The 23328-nt window shown below is 50.4% G+C and overlaps 1 protein-coding gene across 1 annotated transcript in view; it reads right to left on the bottom strand.

Moving 5' to 3' along the window:
• Positions 1–545: 545 nt before the first annotated feature.
• Positions 546–23328, bottom strand: part of LOC119106178 (calcium/calmodulin-dependent 3',5'-cyclic nucleotide phosphodiesterase 1) — an 82401-nt gene continuing 59618 nt past the window's right edge. The window contains exons 7-12 of the mRNA XM_037229786.1: positions 17267–17279; positions 15655–15994; positions 5690–5892; positions 2163–2282; positions 1709–1813; positions 546–1377 (exon numbers count right to left, since the gene is read on the bottom strand). Of these exons, the coding sequence (XP_037085681.1) occupies positions 1220–1377; positions 1709–1813; positions 2163–2282; positions 5690–5892; positions 15655–15994; positions 17267–17279 (939 nt within the window). The 3' untranslated portion in view covers positions 546–1219. The remainder of the gene's footprint in view (positions 1378–1708; positions 1814–2162; positions 2283–5689; positions 5893–15654; positions 15995–17266; positions 17280–23328) is intronic.

The following is a 23328-nucleotide window of genomic DNA, read 5'->3' as shown; positions in this document are numbered from 1 at the left end:
ACCGCATCCTTTTGTGGGAGGATCAACACACCGGTTTACATTCGCTCAAGGAGAACCAACACTGCCGACCATCCACCATGGCGCTGCGTTCCGGACAGGCTACCTCACGAAAGGCCTATACCAAAAACATATTCCGTTCTCATTTTGCCCAAACAAAATGAAGGCAAGAGTTTGAAAATAGCTTTCCGGTTTTAAAAACCCTGAAAGTATAATTATTCGTACTTTAATTCTTTGTCTACGGCCATACGGCCATAGATTAAAACAAAGCACCACAAAGCCAAATACCACACCGCCGTGCACATCTAACAGGACCATCCCGGGTTAACAACATTTGCACGGTTATAGCGGCATAAAGAAGGCTCGTGGCTAAAGAGTTTTGATACCAAACGAATCAAAAGAGCAGGCTGCAACATTTCATGTCTTCAACGAAATGTCTGTGTCTTTCACGTCTTGTGACTCTCAATCCCTCTTAAATCAACCGCCAAAGCACATGATCTTGGGCGGCTCTCCAAACCGTGCACACATCACTCGATTCTGGCCGACCGAGGCTCGGTGTGTGTTACGTCACGTGCCAGCGCCTCCAGCCGCGTATATTCAACCTGTGCGTGAACCAGTCACACGTATCATACGAGACCGCGCGCGCGGCTGGGCGCCGAGCCCGAGACACTTGCGCGCCCGATCGCAGGACGGGCCGTGCGGGACAGCCGCCGGCCGCCGGAGGGGCGGCGAGGCCACCGACACCCGGAGGTGCACTCAGTGCAAGGTCGGTGTCGTCACTCGGCGGCGGAGGGTAGCGGCGGATTAATATCTAGTGCGGTGGATCGTCGTCCGTAGCGGCTAAGAGGATCGACGCTCGACGAACCGGCGTCAGGGGCGGAGACGGAGCGTCGGAGGCGCCGTGCGCAGGCCGCCGACGCGAGCGCAACATAGTTTCGAGTCCAGCACAGTTACACCTGGTCCGCTTCGCACGCCGCCGTCCGCGTCCTCCCACGTCCAGAGTACACGGTTAGCTGAGACATCGCGGGGCAATGCGGCGCGAAGCGTCAGAACGCGGCGCAGCCGCAGGCCGCGGCTGAGGCGACCATCCCGGCCAGTCGCGCATCACACGAGTCTCTCACAACCTGGTCATGTCGCGAGCACACGGCGACGGAGGCCGTGGCGACGTCGCGACCCTCGTGCCGTCGCCGTCCGAGTCACAGTCACGTGGCGCACGGGGTCATCACGTGCCCGAGGGCGGGGGCGGCTCTGCCGCCCGCTCCTGCGGGTCCGCCTCGTCCTCACTGTCCGTGCCACCCACCGCCTTCTGCTCGTCTGCCCGACAGCACAGCACGGTGTGGTGACGTTCGGCGTCAGCGGAGGCTGAGCAGATGGCGCACGCTGGGTTGCCGATTGTCAAAGCGCGGCGTCTCAGTGAGCAATGCTGAACAGTTCTGAGCTGTTAGCCATCCGAACGACAAGCGAAAATGGTGGGCAGTCAAAACCGGCGCACATGCACATATATATTTCGTATTAATGTACACAGCATTGCTATTTAAATTGACGAGCACCAAATTGTACTGACCGATGATCTTACACGCACTGCTCATCGTTATTCCAGGGTGACTAAAAACATTTCATTGTGACATCTATCTGCCACAGACATGCATAAATGACTGAACGGCAGTCTGTTTTTGACTGCCAATCATCAGTCTCCGAGCGCGCTACTGACCGTCTTGTCTCCGCCTCCAAGCCTCCAGATTATAGGTCAGACACTTCTCCCACGGCCGGCTGACCCAGGGGTACACGGGACGCGAGGCGTGACCTCTGGCCTCAGCTGGGGACAGAAGAGCACCAGGTCACACGAGGTCACTGACGGACGGCTAGAGATTGCCGGACCACAGAGGCCAGATCCCGCCCGAGGCGATAGCGACGACATCTATGTCAAGACTACTCCAAACACCGAGCCGTGCAGCCGTATAGATGGCGGTAGAGATGGTCGTGCGAAGCAGATCACCGCAAGCGTGTGCATCCACAATCCTTTGTAGCCAGTAAGTGGCCACGACGCACAATAAATTGCCTCGTTGAGCCATGTTACAAGATTAAACAAACGCACGAGTCACCAGTCATTCTAAGTGTCTTGCAGCGCGCCTGGTCTGCGACGGACCAGCTGCCGTGCCGCTCACAGGCTTTATGATCGAGTCCGTTGGCGGCGCCGCCCTCGGCTCCGTGCAGGTACGCGGCCACCTTCTCCAGCAGCTCTCCGCACACGCTCATCGAAGGCTCCACGATGAACTCGATGAAACCTGGGAGCACGGAACGCAGTAGCAGCGGGTGGGGCAAAGGAGGTGAAGGCAAACGTGCTGCCGGGATAAAACGCGCAGGAAGAGTGTTCGCCTGCAGGGTGGAACATCAAACACATCACGCGCTTTGGACAGCAGAAGTAAATCCTGGCGCTGTATCTCGGACTGCACTCCCGATAGGGTTTAACCCACGCCCGGCCGGGAGAGCTGACTTTCCCCTGTACGGCTTTCGAGCATAGCTAAAAAATGAAGGCTTGCAGCAACACCAAATTTTTAGTGTCTGTTTATCTATCAACTTGACATCCTTCGCGCCAATTTCAAGTTTTGATCTGCCAAGGTCAGTTATCTAAGCCAGTCCAAAGAGGTCAGTTTCTAAGAAATCTTCGACCTACGCATAACTATTTTTTAAGGCGTTATTTCACGTTGCTTAAACTAACTATGGAAATAGAGTATGGCAATCCCTACAGTTTTTTAATACTTGGAAACCGGCAAGGTCAGTGACTTGAGGTGAGGTCGATGTTTGTTTTTCGTAAATAATGGAAGTTTGTACGCACTTTTGCGGAATATTGTTGTTCGTAGATAAGGAAAAGAGCACTAACTCACATGCACAACCATTATATGATCGCAGATCACATGACATTGGCCTAGGTCTACCTAAGTTCATGGGTGTCTTTTGCAAACATTTTCTGAGCCTAAAGGTTAAAGCTCTTAGTTTGGCCTAAGTTGACATCAGCTGATCTTTATGCCACCCTAAAGAAGCATTTTTGTGTCTTGGATGCCGTTCTCCCACAGCTGCATCTAATAAGATGAACTCAGTCAGAAGCACATCGCGAAAGATGACAAAAAGGTATCTTTCTTGTAGGCTACTCGTGGAACAATTTGGAACGGCAACATGACCTTACCTTACCCTTGAGGGCGAACAAAAATGGTCAGAAGGGACTCCCCACAATCTTGACACTTACTTCTGTGCCGTCAATATCCGTCTTGACGTGTCAACATATGTTTTAACTGCATTTATCAGAACGATCTATTTTCTTTAATGATCTGGTGCCCTCACATTTGAATTGAGGTCAAAAAGTTGGTATGCATTCTTCATGATTTGACGGGGCCCAAGGTGGGGGGTCACAAAGCCACCTTCCCCGGCCGTGCGCGGTTGTCTCAGACCCCCAGAAGGGCGCAGGTTAGGCCACCCAACTTGGCTCAACTGGCACTAATGTAACGCCTTAAACCTGTTTCTCCCCCACTTCCGGGGCGGCAGTAACCCTTATATTGATGAACCAAATGGATAAACTTGTGCACCAGAGGCCTAGCTGTAGGCAGACATGGAAGCCGGCACATTTACTTCGCTCCAAAAGGCTTCACATATTAAGGACGGAAATGCTCTCCTCCCCTCTTCCCCGGTCACCAAGATTGCCTGCACCGTGAAAGTTCCAGCAAAATAAGATGCTTTCCACGGGATGAATTTAATTTCATAAAATATAACATGCGCCCTGTCCCAGGTGGTGCTGCACCAACATCGGGTTTCTGGCACGCCGCTCATTTGTAAGGCAAAGCACACAACGTGTTTAATTTTTCACAGAATTGAAACAGTACCTACGTTCCATGCTTTGAGACCACCCGACCAAATGTGGAGGCCGGAAGCCCTGTGTGTCGAAAGTGTCGTAAGTGCCACGGAAGCTCTGAGCGTTAGGCACATGGGAAGCGCGCAATTTCATTCAGGACACACTGCAAAATCGTGCCGATGAGACAATGGGATCGAGCCGTGTCGAAATTCCACAGCTTTCAACTCGTCCACGCTGGCCTCAACGCATTAAACTGAGTCAGGTCCGGGCGGGCCAGGTCAGCTCAGGTCCCCCCCAGCGGCTGGAGTGCCAAGTCGATGAGAAGATTCCGACTGAGACGTCACCAAGCTTTACTGGTCCGCCCATCCAATTTGCTCGCGCCAGTGAGCTTGTTTACCAAACGCTCGTAGCGTGCCACCCCAGCTCAGGTCGGGTCAAAAAAGGTGTGGCACTCAGCGCCGTACCAGTACACAGTCTTCAGCGTGGTCACGCGCCCGTACTGCGCCAGGCCCAGCCCTGACACCCATCGGTCGAGTGATCACACAAAAACGGCAGCCTGGGAGGAGGCCAAGACCATTCTGGGACGTTTTAGCTGCCTTCTCGCATAGTAAGTACTTTTTGTGCTGGCGATTCAAAGTTCTGGACAACCAAGCACCGACACCAGCACCAACAGTCAGCACCTTCGAAAGATGCGTTTCGTGGTGTGAAAATAACAATTTAAGCTGACTTGATCAGTTTGTTTGAGCTCAATCTCAAGTTGTAGCCGGCATATCCACAGCAGTGAAAAAGGACCAATGAGTGGAGCGGAAAATCTTAAACGATGGCACTAGCTGGATGTCAGCTGTGACTCTGGCTGGTTCTTATCAGTAGCGTCCAAGGTCACTCCTTCATCATCAACCAAACATCGCCAAGGCACGTGAATTTCTCCTCAGATGCGGCTCAGCCAGCCCGGTCCACCAATTCGTGAGAATCTCGGGCTGGTAATGAGGAAACAACAGCCACGCAGCTGGCGCCCGGCTGACATCTAGCCAGCGCCAGATCATCCGATGCCACGCAGCTGGCGCCTGACTGACATCTGGTCAGCGCCAGATCGTCCGATGCCGCTCACGATCGCGTGAATGAGAGATGGCGCCGGCACCGGACAGAGGACCAGTGACATTCTTCAAAGCTTCGGGTTCCAGTGCCCGCTTTGACGCAAGCAGGAGATGCTGACCAGTCCGGTCACGTCGCTGCCTCCAAGTTAGTAGTGCTCGAAGGCATGCGCAAGCTCCCCAAAGTTTGGGATGCCGGAAAGTCCTTTATCAAAGGCGGGACAACAATAACAATAATAGTTTTGCACTGGTGCCGGCGAGGTCACGCGGTGCTGCACACAGCACTATCGACACGGTTGCATGAAAAAATCATGGTAATTGCACTGGAACGCATTCATGCAAATCATGATACTTGCTTTTAAACGCATTGATGTGCACACGCTTCCGTAAAAAGTACGACGCAAAAGCCGACGGGACATTCGTTTCGTCAATACCAAACATCAAAGTCCTTCTTTGAAACCATCAAGCCCCTGGGACTCTCAGGGCCGACAGGCGCAATGCGATAAGAAAGAAGTTACCCCAGGAAACGACGACGACGACGGCTACGGGCGACTAAAGCGACTCGTGGCGGCTCGGCGCGCGTACCACGGGAAGGACAAAGCGCATCTCTGGCGCCAAATAGCGCGCAGAACAGGGAGTCCTCGGGAGCGCGCCGTCCACAACTTTAAAACGCTCCGATAAACAAATTAAGCCACAGACTTATTCAAGCGGTTCCCAGTGCTGTACCGCCGTTGGACGCGTCCCCAGCGCGCCTCACCTGTCTGTGATTGGGGCACCAGTGTGGTGGCGCGGTCACAGAGCGGGCTGAGAGGAAGACCCAGCTCCTTCTCCTTGTCACCCTGCAGGAAGAACTCGTCCAGTAGCAGCCGGGTCCAGTGCGAGTGCAGCTCCCAGTCCTTGCTCGGGTGCGAGATGTCGCAGCAGTGCAGCACCAGGTTCAGGATTTTTGATTTGTCCACGCTGAAATCACGAGCACGACAGGGCGAGGTGACGACGGAGAGGCGCGGCGCAGAGCTAGAAATATGGGGAGTCAGCAAACTGCCATGGTGTTTGAAAGTTCACGGAAAAATATATCCGTCACACAATCATTAGCAGGTTCCTGCCTACTGCAAGCGCGACAAAGACAACTGACGCAAAATAATGTTATCCGCAATGATTCGAAGGGATACACAGTCCCACAAATGTAACCAGGGTACTTGGTCACATTTGTGCACACCCTCGGTCACCGTCAAATCGACGAGACTTCTGTCAAATTTTGCCAATCACCGAGGAGATCATACACAGCCCCATTTGCAGAAACTGAAGAAAACTGCCTACTAAGAGCATCTACAACACCCCGGCCTCCACTAATGACTTTCCATCTTCCTAGAGAGTGCCGACAGAGGATCGCTGAGACCTGAAGTTGTTGTAGCTAAAATATTTCTTGACATCGCCAGAGCAAGTATCTGCTAGCCGTATTTGTCACAATCTTTTGGGTACCTTAAACTCGTTCTTTAGCTCTTTTGAAGTAATCCTATCTACCGTCTTGCTGTTTTCTGTGCACTGCTTTTTTGCCCATCACATGCCGCATTCATCACCGTCAAATTACGCACTGTCTGCGTCAGCCATGGGGGCTTCCTTCAGCTATTTTCTCGCATTTTCCTAAAGGGAATGAGCCTTCTCTGTTCTTCTTCAAAAATATACTTGAACACTTCCCACATCTGACATGCAGTCAGCCCAGTTAGAAAATAATCTCACTGAAAGCTAGCAAGAAACGCTGCAAGTTCTTCAAATTTATCTCTAGAAAAATTTGGAATAAGAGTATGATTAGCCCTACCTAAATAACCTAGGTAGAATGAAAACCTTACCATATCATGGTCACCTTTTCCTAGTATCTCACCTATTGTCAACGCATCTGTCAACCCTTTCTTATTCATCATAACAAGATCCAGAACCGCATCTCCCAGCGGGTTCGCAACCCAGCTGACAAAAAAAGTTCTCTCCAAAACGAGCAAAAATATTTCTGTGACTTTTTGACAAATAGCCAAAATGTACGCCACAGCATGGAGTATTAAAATCTCCCAGCGCAACACATTTTTCAGTCACAACTAGGGCGATTTCTTTACATGCATCTGTGCCCACATCCTGACAACTACTTGGAGGCTCATAGAAAGTTCCAACACGTCATTTGTTAACCTTCAGCATAATGAAATCGGTGCAAAGGGATTCTTCATCATCGCTTTTCTTTACATCATCTACAATTTTAAACTTAATATACTGTTTTACATAGACTAGTGTTTCACCCTCTCTTTCCTCTTTCTATGAAAGGTAAACATATATGTGACCAGATAGTTCAAATTCCTGTAAACTGTCCGCAAAAAGGTTTCTTAGCGATCCAAGATTAAGTGACAGCTACCAGGTCGAAATTTCCTTCCAGCATGTAGGCATGTAGCTCCCTTAGCTTCTTACATTTGCATAGAAGCACCTAAGTTTTCCTACGCTTCTTTTTGGCTCACTGCTCAGAAAATGTGAATTATCATCCTCTACTGTTTCCTATGTTCGCCCTCCCATCGCCGGAGGCTAAGTTTTCCCCGAAGAACATGTTCGCACACCGTACTCAAGACTTGCACACCTTTCCCAAAGAAATGGAGCCCATCCCTCTGATGCAAGTCTCTATAATTGAAAAACCCTGCCCCACTCGTCAACAAACGCGAGGCCAAGCTTGTCACAAAGCTTCCCTACTGTAGCGTTGGCTGCCAGCGTCCTGGAACTCCACTCAGGAGGTGCTCCAATCTAATTATGTCGTATGATATATATATATATATATATATATATATATATATATATATATATATATATATTTCATGTTAAAGTATAGGATCCCTAGAAAGCGTGAAACTCTCCTTTTCTTTTTCTGCGAGTACTCATTTTCACGTAACGCGCCAAACATGTTATATGATTAAAACAACAAAATAAGACAAGTGAGGCAGCTTAGGCCGGAATATCGTAATCGCTATGAACTGCATCAGTGTACCAAGCGACATTAGATCACTTATGAAACCGATGTGTCATTTGAACCTTAAAACTTAACTGATGCGCCCAAATGCCTCGAACGCGGCCGCGACATGCCGAATTTCCACAGCGCCATGACACTGCGATCGATATCATGAATTCCAGGCGCGCCAAATCTCTGGCTTTGCACTCGGAAGCAATAGCTTTCGCATCGCCTCTTTTCCGCGATGGAAACGACCACGACACCCATGTCATCAACGGACACATCTACGAAATTCCACCTCGTCGTTCCGTGTCGCCCCAAGCCATCCGGCGTCCCGCGATGGACGGCCGTCCCGTCCCGTCCCTCTCATCCCAGCTCACGCGCGATGGTGGTGTCCCACTTGACGCGCGCCGGCTGTGTCCCACCTGATGCGCGCCGGCGGTCTCCCACCTCATGCACACCGGCGGTCTCCTGCCTCACGCGCGCCGGACGGTACCCCACCTCACGCGCGCCGGTGGTATCCCACCTCACGCGCGCCGGCGGTATCCCACCTCACGCGCACCGGCGCCGTCCCACCCGACGCGCGCCGGTGGTGTCCCACCTCACGCGCGCCGGCGGTCTCCTACCTCACGCGCACCGGCGGTCTCCCACCTCACGCGCAACGGTGGTATTCCACCTCACGCGCGCCGGCGGTATCCCACCTCACGCGCACCGGCGGTATCCCACCTCACGCGCACCGGCGGTATCCCACCTCACGCGCACCGGCGGTCTTCCACCTCACGCGCGCCGGCGGTATCCCACCTCACGCGCACCGGCGGTCTCCCACCTCACGCGCACCGGCGGTATCCCACCTCACGCGCAAAGGTGGTATTCCACCTCACGCGCGCCGGCGGTATCCCACCTCACGCGCGCCGGCGGTATCCCACCTCACGCGCACCGGCGGTCTCTCACCTCACGCGCACCGGCGGTCTCCCACCTCACGCGCACCGGCGGTATCCCACCTCACGCGCACCGGCGGTCTCCCACATCACGCGCGCCGGTGGTGTCCCACCGCAGGCGCCCCGTCACCGGACACCACATACTCATCAGCAGAGTGTCGGCACACGGGGCCGCTCCCAGCGAGGCGCTGACCGCGCGGTATTGGAGCGGTCGGCGCTGGCCGCTCGCCGCACGCATCGCTGCGTCACCACCGGCCACGCCCGTGACGCAGTGGCGTCAGATCGCGGGCCATGTCGTGCTGTCGTCTAAATCTCTAGATCTGCTTTGACGCTCTAATTCTTGATCTCCAGCCATGCTATGACGCCCTTCGGGTCGATATATCTGGTTTAATGGCGTGCTGGTTCTTGTTCTCCGGCCATGTCAGTCCTGCGGTCCTCAAGGTCTGGTTCAATGACGCCCTTCGGGTCGATGTATCTGGTTTAATGGCGTGCTGGTTCTTGTTCTCCGGCCATGTCAGTCCTGCGGTCCTCAAGGTCTGGTTCAATGACGCCCTGGTCTAAGATCAACGGCGACAAGCGCCAGACGCTGGACAAAAACGGACTCGTCAATGAGCGTTTTTTCGCGCATCCTGTTCCACCGCCTCACTCCATTCACGTCGATCGGCGGTACTCCTGTTTTTACCTGTTTGAGCCGCACAAGGCCATGTCTTGGCCTCCCTGTCAGAGGATGTACGGCGAGTGCGCGGGATCCGTTGCGTCCAGAGCGTCCCTCGTTGGACAAGGACCGGCTCAGACCGATTGCGGGACGACAGGGCGTCTCCGCGCTCGTCTCCCGAGACGGCGCGAGCCAGCCCGCGGCGTCGGGGAGCGGTGTTTGACCCGCCGACGCGCCTCTCCGCCGCATCCCCAGTGACGGGGATCGATCGGCTCACTTCAAGAGCCTGCGGTCGTATGGTCCTGACAGGCGCTTACGCCGAAATTGGCTACGCGCATGCACTTGAGCAGCAGCCGTCCACCAAAGCGCGGCAAGAGCGAAGCTCCGCAAAACCGTTCAGCGTACCGTCCGATGCAACGGGCCCTTTTTACGAGGCGGGGTTTCAAAACCAGGGACCGAATGATTCATGGAGACTGGTAATTAAGAAGCGATGCCGGGCGTCTTAGCTGCTCTGATTGGGATGGTGGCCATTTTCATTTCGGAAGCGGAAAAGTCGAATCAAATGGGCTAAGAGCGAGTGATGAGAAATGAAAGGGCATTCGGGAGGCGGGAGAAAGGAGCGAGATATCGCACACACAAACGTGGTCGAGTCGCTGGAAGGTAGCCACACAAAACCCCTAAATAGCTCGATAATTTCAATCCCCAAGCTCCGATAACACTATTCACATTTCAACACCTCTTGCCTGGTGAAGCAAGAAGAGGCGTTGTCTGTGAGCACCTAACACAACGAACACGGCTCGGTGTAATCCCATGAGTTAAATTCTTGGCTGTGAATAATGCACCTGTGATGTCAATGTTCTGCCTGCCTATCTCGGCGACGTGTGCCCATTAAAATCACTCCAGTAGTACGCATTGATGAGCTCGCGAGTCCCGTATCACCGCCGAATGCCTGGTCTATCCCATCCGTTCCTCGAGCAAGTGGTTCACCAACCAGTCAGTCGCAATCGCCAGGCAAACCCCACCAACGGATATCCAGAGCACCACAACCCACAGCGTCCTACAGCTTGTTACCGAGATTTCCACCAGGTAAGCGCGTGCCCGGCGCAAATGACGATGAGTGCACCACTCGCGGTGGCCTGGACTGCACCTGAACTGCACCTGGACTGCACCGGGCAGAGGGATCAGAGGGGATTCCAGCGCAGTATCGAGCCACCGCAAGTCGCGATCGACCGGCTGGGCTTTAAAAAGTCTGAGGCGCCATTCACCCGGTTTCCGGCCAATGTCCTGTGCATAATAAATGGATATTGGCCGCCGGGCCGCTATCGGAGCCATTAACCTTTCGACGGTGAAAAAACCCACAGTTAAATGATCAGTTCAGGTCGCCTGAAGGCGCGGTTTAGCTAATTGATCAACTTGGCTGGACAGCTAGTTGGACAGCGATAATGGATACCCTTTTATGGGACGTCCAAGACATAGCCCGAACTCTAAAAGTTCGACATGGCTTGGAGTTTAGTATACTCTTAGAGATGATGCAGCCTTGTTTTTTGCGAAAGCGGTGTGACATAACAAAATATGTCCAAAACGTGTGATACCTTTCTAGGTGTACGTACGTTTCACATATTCTTCGTTATAACAGATCGATTGTGGAAAAATGCATGAAAAAATGTGCCTTTCAACAACGCATTCAAGCAGAACTATCCCCAAGCACACCTCAAAACGCTTGAAACATCACTAGAAAAAGATCGAGCATGATCAAACCTTCTACAGCATCGATGGCTTTGATCATGCCGCACAGCACGTGCTGGAATGCGACTTATGTCACTGGATGCTCCTCGAAACGTCGGTTAAAGGAACTGTTTCGCATTAGTATGAGGTTTTAACTCAGATAGCTTTTTCAAGGGCGTTCCCTGCAGTCCGTAGTTTGCCTTTTCAGACTTCAAATCCTCTTATTTCTCAGCTTGATGTAAGCAAGCTTGCGCAGGCTGCTTTGCCGCCGCCTATTTCAAGGTTACCCAGGCAAAAATGTCGTCCGAAAAACGCCATGCAAATAATCCCGCCTCGACATCGCATGGTGCTCACGGTCAATAAAAAATATGGCCACTGAAAGCAATGACTCAACACCAAGTTTCCGAAAAATAAAGGGGAAATGGCCTACAACCAATATGACTCGCAGATTGCGTCTTTCGATCCCAATCGCATTTGGTGAGACATAACACAGACATTTTGGCAGTTCCATCAGTTATGACGGACATGAGGATAGCAATCAAATAAAGCAAGAATGGCGCCGTAACGGGGAATGCAAATGCAAGTGGACATCATGACATCACGGAAAGTATTTCGGAACGCTATACTCAACGCCGGAAGGCCAAAATTATTTGTGATAATACAAATATAGAATTATTATGGTTATTATGTAATCTTATATTAAAACGATAAACTATTTATTTTATTAAAACTATTTAATCACTATATTTTATTTAGATATTTCTTCGGAACGCCGGAAGACCAAAATGCACGCATTTACAGCTAACACATAAACTTACACACAGGCACAAACAACTTCTTGCGACGTTTGAAGTACCACAAGTGAGTCCGCTATCCACTACAGTAGCAATGCTCACACTTGCGACTTTGGCGTTACAAAACGTCCCATAATGTAGTTAACCAATGGCGTATTGAGGAGCAAATTTACTGAATGATGAAATTTTGTTACTCAGAGCAGTCTTTGCACTTGAGGACATATCAATATTTACAAGAGAGCTTTTTCATCACATCCGATGCTTGCCTTAATATTTTCAAAGATGGAACACTTCCTACAGTTATTACAACTGTCATGGTATTTCCAAACCGCCCTGGAAAAGAAATCCCACGCGTCTTTTCCATTAAACACGCGGCTACACTGATATTGATTAAAGATCACGGTTATCAGCATAGTGTTTACCCAAAGACACAACGTATCTTTCGCACGCCGCCTGTAGCGAGCAGAAATAAAATCATGCTGAAATCATGCTGTGGAATGATACACGCCTAAAAGCGGACTTTCGTGAAACCTCGCACAATAACGCTACCATTTGCCGGGCGAGTAACGCGTCATTGCGCAAAGCCCGTTTTCATCGGACAGCATCTAGGCCAGTTACGTCTCCCTTCTCCGTTACCCACACCAGCCAATGATGCATAGGTCGCACTAAACCAAACGTAATCAACATCTACACCATTCATTCAATGGTCTTCACAACCGCATTTGCTGCTTGGCTGGCTCAATCTGTCGAGTGTTCCCCCAGTGCTGGGCTTTGGGGCAGACTTATGTGAACATGTATTACGGTTGCAGCTTAACACTACAGCTTAGCCTGAGCGTAAGAACACGTTTCCATTCACTTGCGCAAGTCCATCCTATCCAATGGCGCATTATGTAACGGCATTTGCAACAGCACCTGTTCCAAAATACAGAAACTTTCTTCCTGGGGCAAAGTTTGGATATGGACAGCAATTGTGCCAATGGCTTCAAAAATGGCACTCTTCATGCTCACGTCCCTGGCACCATCAGCTTATAAGAACTTTACCTTCCCTTTACATTTGCTCGTAACCGGGCTCAATGTAAATTTCACCCGCTCACTGAGCATGAACGTACGATGCTTACTATACAGAACCATTCCATTCATTTATGTATGCTTCGGAGGTATCAAAAACAATAAATCACACTTAGCACGCGGATAACATTAACTAATTTGCTTACCGTCTTGTGTTTCCACTTTCCCTACACGCCACTGACGACTGATTCTTTAACAAGTGTGTGTGCGTGGGAGGGGGGAGGGGGGCGAGAGGGGTGGGAGTAGTACTGCCACTTTTGAGCCCGCAAACCTGCAAGGCGCGTGCTTAAAAAGCCCGCAAAGTTTTAACGGGTATTGCTGACCGCCTTGCGGGTATAGGTGGATATTTAACAAACAGAATTAACCCACCTGTGTTTTCCCATCCATGAATTCATGCATCAATAACTATCATTTATTGGTGTCAACCAATGCCAATGGAAACTAAGTCACTTGTTTGCACACAGTTGATAAAATAGGGAAGGAATATCTTATTATGAAGTTTTCCAGCTGTACAATGCATGCAATTTATAAACATATTATGCATGGAATGCGGTAGATTCAAGAGTAAACTATCACGACTTAATAGGTGTCAAAACTGCAGTTGGGTATGATTACATAACTACTGTACGCATTCTAAAAGGATAGCATCTCAACACAACAGCGAGAACCATTCTCAAGTAATCCCCAATTAGAGGCAGATTCCACCTTTGCTACAACTCGTTATTCAATTTGTGAACTTCAGCTCGAGTCTCGAACTACTTAATGAGTTCAGGCATTTATCCCTGCTCAGCTCACCCAAGGATATAAACATGTTGCGAAATTATACTCTTGGATGTTGCACACCATTTCTCAACTAAATCACAGGTTACAGGGAACATAGGTCACATGCAAACACTCAGTGGCGCAGAGGCACATCTGATGGATGCAACTAAAGAGGACATGTTCCAGTCGCAAACACCACCAGTGCCTGGATTGAATTAAAAATGTGGTGCTTCGTTTCAATTCCACTGCATGTCGGTGAGATCCATTACAGCAAACCAATCCAGTTTTCTGCTGTTCAAACGTTATCAGCAAATAAGGTAACTTTATATAGCAATGCCGGCAGTACTTCGTGCTATACCCATACACTGATTCGGTATATAGCCAGGAAGAAACCCGCAGACAAACACCAATCACCTGATCATTTCAGCAATCCCAGAAATGGCTCAAAATAAACGCAGCCAGGGACGAAATCGGCGCAAATGGTTGGTCGTCAGGTGTTCAAGGAATTGGGATGCGCAAGATGGCCTTTACTTACTTGGCGTGCGGACGAGCCCGTATTTGCTCGCCACGTTTGGATGAAACGTCAGCTGTCCAGGGACAAGACTCAGGATAGCGGCCATTTATGACGCATCCATCTTTTACCAAATATTACGCTTACCTTCTGTTGCTTCCCATGTGGCATGACGATGCCGAGTCTAGTGGGCATAAAACATTATGTGCACGTCCGTATTGAAGGCATTTGGAGTATAAATCCAGGATTTCAAGAAGAGGTTTGTAATTTAACTCTAAACCTCGTTACTGGACGTAGGTAAGCAAAGACAGCCATCATTTAGGTACCTATTTCGGTCGACGGAACTGGAAATGATGTTATTGTGGTCATGGTGGCCATAAACAATGTTCTTGATCTTCTTCCCGTGACGTGCGTTTAGGTGTGGGGCCGATCTGTTTTTCATTGTGTTTGCGTTTGATTTGTGTGAAATTGACAACTTTGTTAATTTGAAGTACGTAGCACTTTTAGCTCTGGATGGCCAACTTTTTTACATGACGCATGCCTACATATATACATATTTAGGTTTGTAGTCACCATATGAAGCTAGTTAAATTTAGTCGGCCTTGGATTTTGCATTCATACACTGGTTGGAGTTCATTCATTTCTTGCCTCTCGTGGTAAAGATTGTTGGTTCATTTTAAGAGTTTTCTGAAGGACCAAGAGAATTCTGTCCGCGACCAAAATGATTTATTTCTGCGACCAAGGGGATTCCATGTGCTGGTTCTTGAGCGATATCTCCAAATTGAGTCTTAGTTGCAGAACTCCACAGGAATAAAATTCAACACTTCCACTCAATGTTGTTTATAAAACAGGTCCAGAAATAAACGGCTGCAGATCGGGAGATTTTTATGGTGACCATTATGCATATTATGATCAAGCTAAGCCTGTGTCAGTTGATAATGTTTTTTATGTTAAGCCAACACAAATTCATAAAAGAATTGATGAATATGCTTTAAGGTGTCTTACAGTGCCTTTTTCGCACCGATAATATCATGGAGTCGAGTTTGCGTACCTGAATTGAAAACTAACGATGGCGGCCCACGCTTGCCTCATTTTCGGGCCTCCAATGTTGTGTCTCGTTCCGTTCATCGTGCCCAAAGCTGAGTCTTACCGGCCCCGGTCACGGGCATGGTCGCACATGCCGGCCGCCAAGACCCATACGATCCCATCCCAAGTCCACCCACAGACCCGGACCCGGACCCGGAACCGGGCCCGGACTCAGACACGGATACACGCTACCCATGCCGCAAACTCACGTCGACTCGGCGTTGACGGAGTAGTTCTTCATGGACTTGATCTGCTGGAAGTGGGAGGACATGTCGGTGGCCAGCACCATGTCCACCACCAGCGCCCGCAGCTCCGTGTACTCCTCCCGCGCCAGGTTACACAGGAAGTTGCACTCCTCGTCGCGCAGCAACCTGCAGAACCACGACAGGTCACAACAGGCGGTGCCGTCCAACGGCGTGGTCACGCAGCGTGCCGAGCTTCGCCCCCCACTCCCCAGCACAGCGTTCGTGCACCGATACCATTTCTCCCTCCCATCCGCGGAACCCTGTCGGGTACCAGTGTCATCAGCCAATGAACATGTCGCATTGTCTTTCAAGGCCGCGGGGACATTTCAAGGCCGCGGACACAGATGCACTTTCGTCGCAAGGCCCAAGTCATGCAACCTTGGGGTTTTGTGGTTGATGGCGTTATGAAAATATGTCAGACTTGATAAAATATTACAAGTTCCCTTTTTAAGTGCCACTGTACCAGCTACGAGTGGTCAAACTGTGAGAACCTGCTCTCTCGACTGGATTCTACCAGCAGTGTATCTTTTCCTTCAAGGTCGTAACATGCGTGATTTGAGCCCGGTAAAGCCCGAAGTGCTGGAAGGGCGGACAGAGCGCACTTTGAGTGCCGCGACATAATGAAGTTAGTAGCTGGCTTGATGACGTTGTTAGAAATCCGTGGGGCGAGAAAGTGTGACAATTGATGCATAAATAAAAATCCCAGTCAATCATGACAGAAAAAAGCGAATGAAACGTTAAAATACTGCCCTGTATAACATTGTGATAAATTTACAAATCACACCTTATAACTAAGTGCGGCGAGAAAGCCAAACGAATGATACACACTCGAAAAGACACGAAAACACGAAAATACTACGAAGCACATGACCGTAACGAACCCGCCCGGCAATACATAACACACAACAAACATCCCGTCCGAACTCGGCGCTCCTCCAACAAAAAGCACCTACCCAGCCGACATCCACAACAACATCCGGCGCGCCCCGCCCATCCCGGCGGCCGAGCGCGCCATCAAAAACTTCTGGCCGGAAGCCGTCCCGGGACAGAAACAAATCTCGGCCACGGGGCGGCGCGGTCGAGCGCAGCTCCGGCGCGGCCACGGGGCCGACTTGTGCGGCAATAACGGCGCGGCGGGCAACTTGTGCCGCAGCGGAGCGCACCTCCGGCCGGCCCCGCCCAGCGACGGCTGGGGGCGCGCGGGGAGCGCTGCCCGGCGCACGGGTGGCGGGGGTGAGGGGGGATATCGGCGTGGGAGAGGTTAGTAGAGATTAAGGTGGGGGGAAGGAGTCGGCACCGAAGAGATGGGCAGAGGTGAGTGGAAGAGTAGGTGCCAGTGCGTGAGAAGAGGGGGGACGGGTGTCAGTCACAGAGGTCAGGAGAGGCGAGTGAAGAGATGATTTCAGTGGCAGCGGCACCTCCTTTTTGGAGCGCGAGCAGGTCAGCATCCCCGAGGGCTTTATATCACTAGCGGGACCTCCTTGGACTGAAGTGGTGAGTGATATCTCATGAGATTAAAATGTCTTACAAAATATCAATTTAATCCATTTCATGAGCATTCACGCGCGCCACCAACGCGGAACAGCGATCTACCGCGCACGGGTGGCCGGTTAATGGCACCCCGCTCGGTCGGGGAGAGCGTCAGTTTGGCCACTGACGTAAAAAACAACAGAATCAGACACACTATATTCACAGGGTAGGAAGGCCAGTATATCGACGCACTCGTGTCAAATTTTGAGATAAACTAGGTCAAAATACCTGTTGATCTTTGGGCAAAATAGGATTAAACATAAGATCGGCATCCGAAAAAACCTCCAGACTAGAAATGCAACTTTCTCGAAAAGTATCAGCCCACAACCCAGCCCGCCCCGCCTAGCCAATGACCCAGCCCGCAAAAGTCCGCTATACTGCAATGCTGATCCTCCAATAACCCGCCAGTGCTTATTCATTGCAATACGCATTTTTATCATTTCAACTTAATATTAGACCAATACATTGAAACCAACATAAGATAGCACGTCCATCTTGTTTCATACATACCATAATTTGACTAAGAACAGGGATGCTACTCAGAGAACAGCAATTCAACTACCTGCACAGTGCAATATAGAATGTATTAAAATACATTTTAAGCACTGTGATAGCGGTTTTCAACTTCACATGATAATGATGAAGGGTAAAATTAAATTTGCCTTTCACAAAAATGCCCCAAAATGCCCCCTCTACTTCATCTCAACCTCTCTAAAATTGCATACCCAATCGATAGCGTTGCACTGACGGAGTAAAAAATACTGGATGTTTCATGTCATGAAAGTTGTCAGTTCATTACAATGTACATAAGCTCAATCATCATTCCACTGCGTCGCAATTACTACAGTGCCATATTTCTCATTGACAACCTCCACCAGCCTTCTACATAGTGTTTGCTGTCATTAAGTAGACACCTGATGTGACGACACCACATAAAACCACATGGCAGCTTTGAAATAATCCACATTTATCTCATACCACCATCCATGTTGCAGCCCATTACAATCGCCGCGCGCTTCTGTGATACGGCATGCAAAGCGAAGAAAGTAATAATATTCTGTTCATGAATAGTTGCTCTCTCAATAACATCATTGGCAATTAGCAATGCCATCAGAAACCATAAAATATTGTTTCACCTACAAAAAACTTACTTGCAAATAACCAACACTTACAAAAATAATTTCCAGCAACTTTTTCTACAGTACACAAAGTCTGCAGAATGCAACTTACGATCTTTAACGAATGCCTCATTGATTTCATACGTTGAGAAGATGCTTTCATACAGAACTGGATGCAGATACAAATATTGAAAAAGATAACTCGCACAGAAGAAGACCTTCGTGAAAAATATGTTGAAAAATAGTAACAATCACAGCAAGGAAAACCATCTAGTGGTGTATGTGACAGTCGTGATTGCAAGGAGCATCTTCTTGAGACATTGATAAACCAACTCTATGCCACGACTTTTATCAGTTTCGACAGCTTATATATTCCAGCGCATACGCACGTTCAACTCCAGCACATGCAACACATTTGAGTAAAAATGTGTTGTAAACTACCAGATTAGGAAAGTTTTCTCATCTGCGCGCGGAACACCAAACTTGCCGATCGCAACACACGTACACATTAGCAAATGCCGCTCCCGGCCACCTGCGTGGTTTCATCTCTGCAGCTCGCATAAATATTCAAAAGATCGCAGCGATGCTGGGCACTGTGAGCAAAGTCTGTCCAGTCACTCTTTAAGTCCGATGAAGTGTGGGTTCTGGTTTGGTTTCCACTGGTCCTCATTTTTGGCTTGGTGAGACTAAGTCCTGGTCTGGCTAAATTTGAGCTTGAATCATGTTAGTAATTTAAACATAGGCACAAGGATGTGATTGAAAGTAAAGAGTGGGACAGGGGCGTGCCCAAATGTTGGTTGCCCTGGCGTCTTACCCCTCACTCTGATCGGGGGGGGGGGGGGGGAGGTTGATGCGAGTCCCTGAGGTTTCTTGAAGATACCTCTCCAGGATGTCGTGTAATCGCGCTCGGATTTTCGGCAGCCTATGGGGCATCTATTGCGAGTGTTTTTGACGCAGAGAAGTACGTCCCTAGCGTTTGTGGTTTCGGATCAGCGGCGGTTTCTGAGGGACGCTGCACGGCGATCTACGGCGATGCCGCGGAACGCGCGCGGCGGGACCACATTGCTGCGTGTGTCTGTGTGTGGCATTGGGCTTTACGACGCACTCAGCTGCTGAGGCCGTATGGCGTCGCCTGCCTCTCACCCCGGCAGGAAGGGCGGGCACCGCGGGGAATCGAACCCCGTACCTCTGGTTTCCCAGACGCTTAGTGGCAATACCGGCACCTCCACATTGTTGCGTTAACGAAGCCATGCATCATAAGCATTTCGTTAAAGCACGCAAAGCTTCGCAAAACGCAATGTTCTCACAATTGAATAAGAAACACGCCTGTTTAGGTTTCGTGTTGCCACGAGGTATGACCTCGTATGTATGACTGTGTAAACCCGCAAAGGTGCGATTCCAAACATTCGTGACTTCACTCGATGCAGACAGTTCGCGGACGTTGGTTAGGTGCGTATGTACTATATTCACCTTAAAGCGACCATTACCTCAAACGGTGTGGTACACAAACATCGTTAAGCCAAGCGAAGACGTTCAAGAGGCAAGCGTCATGCATGTTATTGTGTAGGAGTGAAGCAAACACCTTTTGAAGTGTTCTTTCAGCTGGATTTGGTTTTGTTTTGAAAAATTGTGCTTGGCTCTGCCATATTCTGTACTGTGCTGTGGTGTGCTGTGCTACGGTGTGCTGTCCTCCACTCTGTTGTCTCCGTCTTGATCTGTTCTGTCATCTCTAGAGCTTGGCGTATATACCTAGAATCTATCTCATACGACAAACTCTTTCGTAACTCCCTCAGCCCTCAGCCCTCCAAGCCCTTGGCCCTCACCCAGCCCTGTCTTCTCGTCGTCTCCTGCCCTGTGCTACCATCTGCTCTCCCGTCTCGTGCCATTATCTCCGGCCCTGTCCCATCCTGCCGTCTCCTGTCCTGCGCTCTTCTACGCTGTACATTTTCACCTTTCCCCACCTGGTGATCTGTCCTAGCCTGCTCTATACTGTTCTGTTGGCCTCCTGTCCCCCCCCCCCCCTCTCCCCGGTCACGTCTTCTGCCCTATCATGCTATGCCCCGCTGCGGCGGACCCTTTGTGAAGGCTGGAGAGGGCCGTTATAACTTGCCCCTTTCGTGAGTGAGCTGCCGCCATGTGTTGCCGGATTTGGCAGGGGGTGACTGCACCCCGCCCTCCCTAAATTCGCTGCCCCTGGCCATGTTATGCCAAGCCCAGCTCCAACCCTAGGGCCAGCCTCAGTGCCAACCCCAGTCCCATTCCCATTACCACTCTCATTCTCATTCTCAGTCCAAGACCCAGTCCCAGACCCAGTCCCAGTCCCAGTCCCAGTCCCAGTCCCAGTCCCAGTCCAGTCTCAGTCCCAGTCCCAGTCCCAGTCCAGTCCCAGCCCCAGCCCCAGTCCAGCCCCAGCCCAGCTAAATATGCCACTGTATTTTGTGTACGAATCCTGTGTGAACGGCAGTAGGTTCTGAGAGAGCGTGCAAAAAAAACTTCAATACTTTGGCAGCTTTGCACCACATTGTTGCCTGCAATGGAATTTTCACATGTGCAGCTGCATTGACAAGTCAGTGAAAATGCCGATTGTGGTTTGTGAGGAATAGTTTTTTTGTGGAAACCAAGTAAAATTGAGTGCACCACACCTTCACACCAACACTCAAGTGTATTGCGCAGTTTATTTTAACGACCCACCTTAGTGCTGCTCAATGAAATCAGGCTATAGTTTGCAAACTGTGGTTGCTATTCTTAAATTTTTCAGGTGAGATATTGGATTAAAGCTGTTCACTTTGTGCAGCTTGGTATACTGATTTGTTATGTCTGCCATGGGTTTTCTGTGACCGTGCTGTTGCCGTTAAAAATAAAAATGTTTCTTTCATGATTGTTTTGTATTTGGCAACGTAAATTGGTTTAGGGATGATTCAAAACCTAAGGAAGAGAAAAATTGCATGATTTCGACTGCTATCTTTTTACCCGCAAAAGACCGCCAAGTCTGGCCTATAACCCTGCCAAAATCCCACGGTTTCTTGTGGGTCAGAAATTGGCAGGTTGGCGGGATAAAAATTGTCTTTTCTACGCACATCCTCATGCAACCGCCTTAACCCCAGATACCTGTTCTAAGCAAAATTTCACTGGTGTTCATTTCAGACTGCACCGGTCGAAACGGCTGCCTCGCACCGGTGGAAAAAAGTTGATGTGGGTCATTTTTTGGTTGGTGACCTCTGACCTGCAAGAGGTTCAGATAAGAGGTCTGTTGACGTCCCTGTCATCAAGAAATTCGAAAGGAGCATCACAAACTACCACTTACATCACGTTCATCAGTGAGGAAGCAGCTCAGTTTTGGAAGACGGTCCGATCTTTATACCGACACGAGTTCAATGGAAGTAATTGTAATTCTAACCTCAGTTCAGTTGTCTAAGAAACTTCCTCAGATATATAGGGCTTCATTTAAAAGAAGTGTTTAAAGGGATCTAGGGGCATATTTCAAAAGCCATCCTCCAGCGAAATCGCAGGACTACTTGCATGCAATAATAGCACTGGGTAGTGCCACTGCATCACTGTCAACACATAATCAAGACATCGATTTTGGCTATTTTCGAGCCCAAATTGCTCTGTCAACGCTTTGTAACGGCATAACGCTTATTCCCTGCAGTTGTGGCCACCGTCTCCGTGACAACCAACGTGCGCACCCCCGCTGCTACGAATAGAGCGTTTGTGATTCGCCCAGCGGGCAAGGGCCTGTTACCGAGACACGCATTGTCTGAAATTCGAGCCAGTGCGTCACATATATTATGTGATGTTCTCACTCCCAAAGCCAAAATGCGCCTCGAAAGGACCCACCGTGATAAATGCCGTAGGGGTGAAATCAAAGCCATATCATAACGTTTCGTTGAATTCGCGAAATCATAGTTTTGAGCTCGTATATCTTTTTATTTTAACAGGGTGCTTCAAGCTTTCGCAGCGTATATTAAACAAACTTGTTGACAGAATAATGTGTGGCGAACATTAGAAAACGCTCACGTTGGAAAAGCACGGCAAATTCAATTTATGTATTTCATAGTGATCAGCATGAAGCCCGTTCCCCACAACCAAAATGCGCGCCGCCTCCCATGACCCCCATAGAAGAGTGCTTTCTGCGCCCTAAGGCGGCCTCTAAACGGGCACTTCACTTGCCCATCGGAGGAGAGGCGTGCATCCAGTGCCTGCTCTCTGCCAAGGTTTGCGAGCGTCCCTAGACACGGCACAACGTAAACAACACCCAACTGGCGGCTGACACGTTAACGACGCCCTCGGTGTCTCCGGGAGCGCCATCGGGCGCCGATGGGTCGGCCCCGGTGACACCCTCCGCGACCCCGCCTCGGTGTCTCCGGGAGCGCCATCGGACGCCGATGGGTCGGCCCCGGCGACACCCTCCGTGACCCCGCCTCGGTGTCTCCGGGAGCGCCATCGGACGCCGATGGGCCAGCCCCGGTGACGCCCTCCGTGACCCCGCCGTGCGGCGGACGGCGGGCGGACGCGGCGGCTCGTCCATCAGGGTGCGCCGAGCGCTCAACCCCGCCCCAGGGCGGCCGGGGCGGCGCATTTGGCAGCGATTTGGCAGCGCTGCTCCATCGGTGGGTCATCAGAGGAGGCGCGCACCGCCTCGGGCCGAGCGTGAGCGAGCGGGGCTGACAAACGACCCTCCGATGCTACGGCAGCGGCGCCGGCCGTGGCCGCCGAGCGACCGCAGCCCCGACACTGCTGTCTTTGCTGAGTTGAGCTGCTGGTCGAGGGTGTGGCAGTGGTCCAGGCATGGGAGTGGGTAAATCATAATCTGGGGATCTGGCCTGGCATGGTGTCAAAGTAATACAGAAGCGATACATGCGTTTTGCACGAACAGAATTGGGGGGCAAAAAAGCATGTATGACAACAAAATTGAGTGAAAACATTGCTTCAGTCCACTCGCAAGTGATTATTAACATGGTTAAAAAATGAATATTGCATGATTTAAGTA

The sequence above is a fragment of the Pollicipes pollicipes genome, unplaced genomic scaffold (genome assembly GCF_011947565.3).
Source record: "Pollicipes pollicipes isolate AB1234 unplaced genomic scaffold, Ppol_2.1 Scaffold_6138;HRSCAF=7277_pilon_pilon_pilon, whole genome shotgun sequence".
NCBI lineage: Eukaryota > Metazoa > Arthropoda > Thecostraca > Pollicipedomorpha > Pollicipedidae > Pollicipes > Pollicipes pollicipes.
Note: the sequence above shows the minus strand (reverse complement) of the source record. Positions and strands in the feature narration are given on the sequence as shown.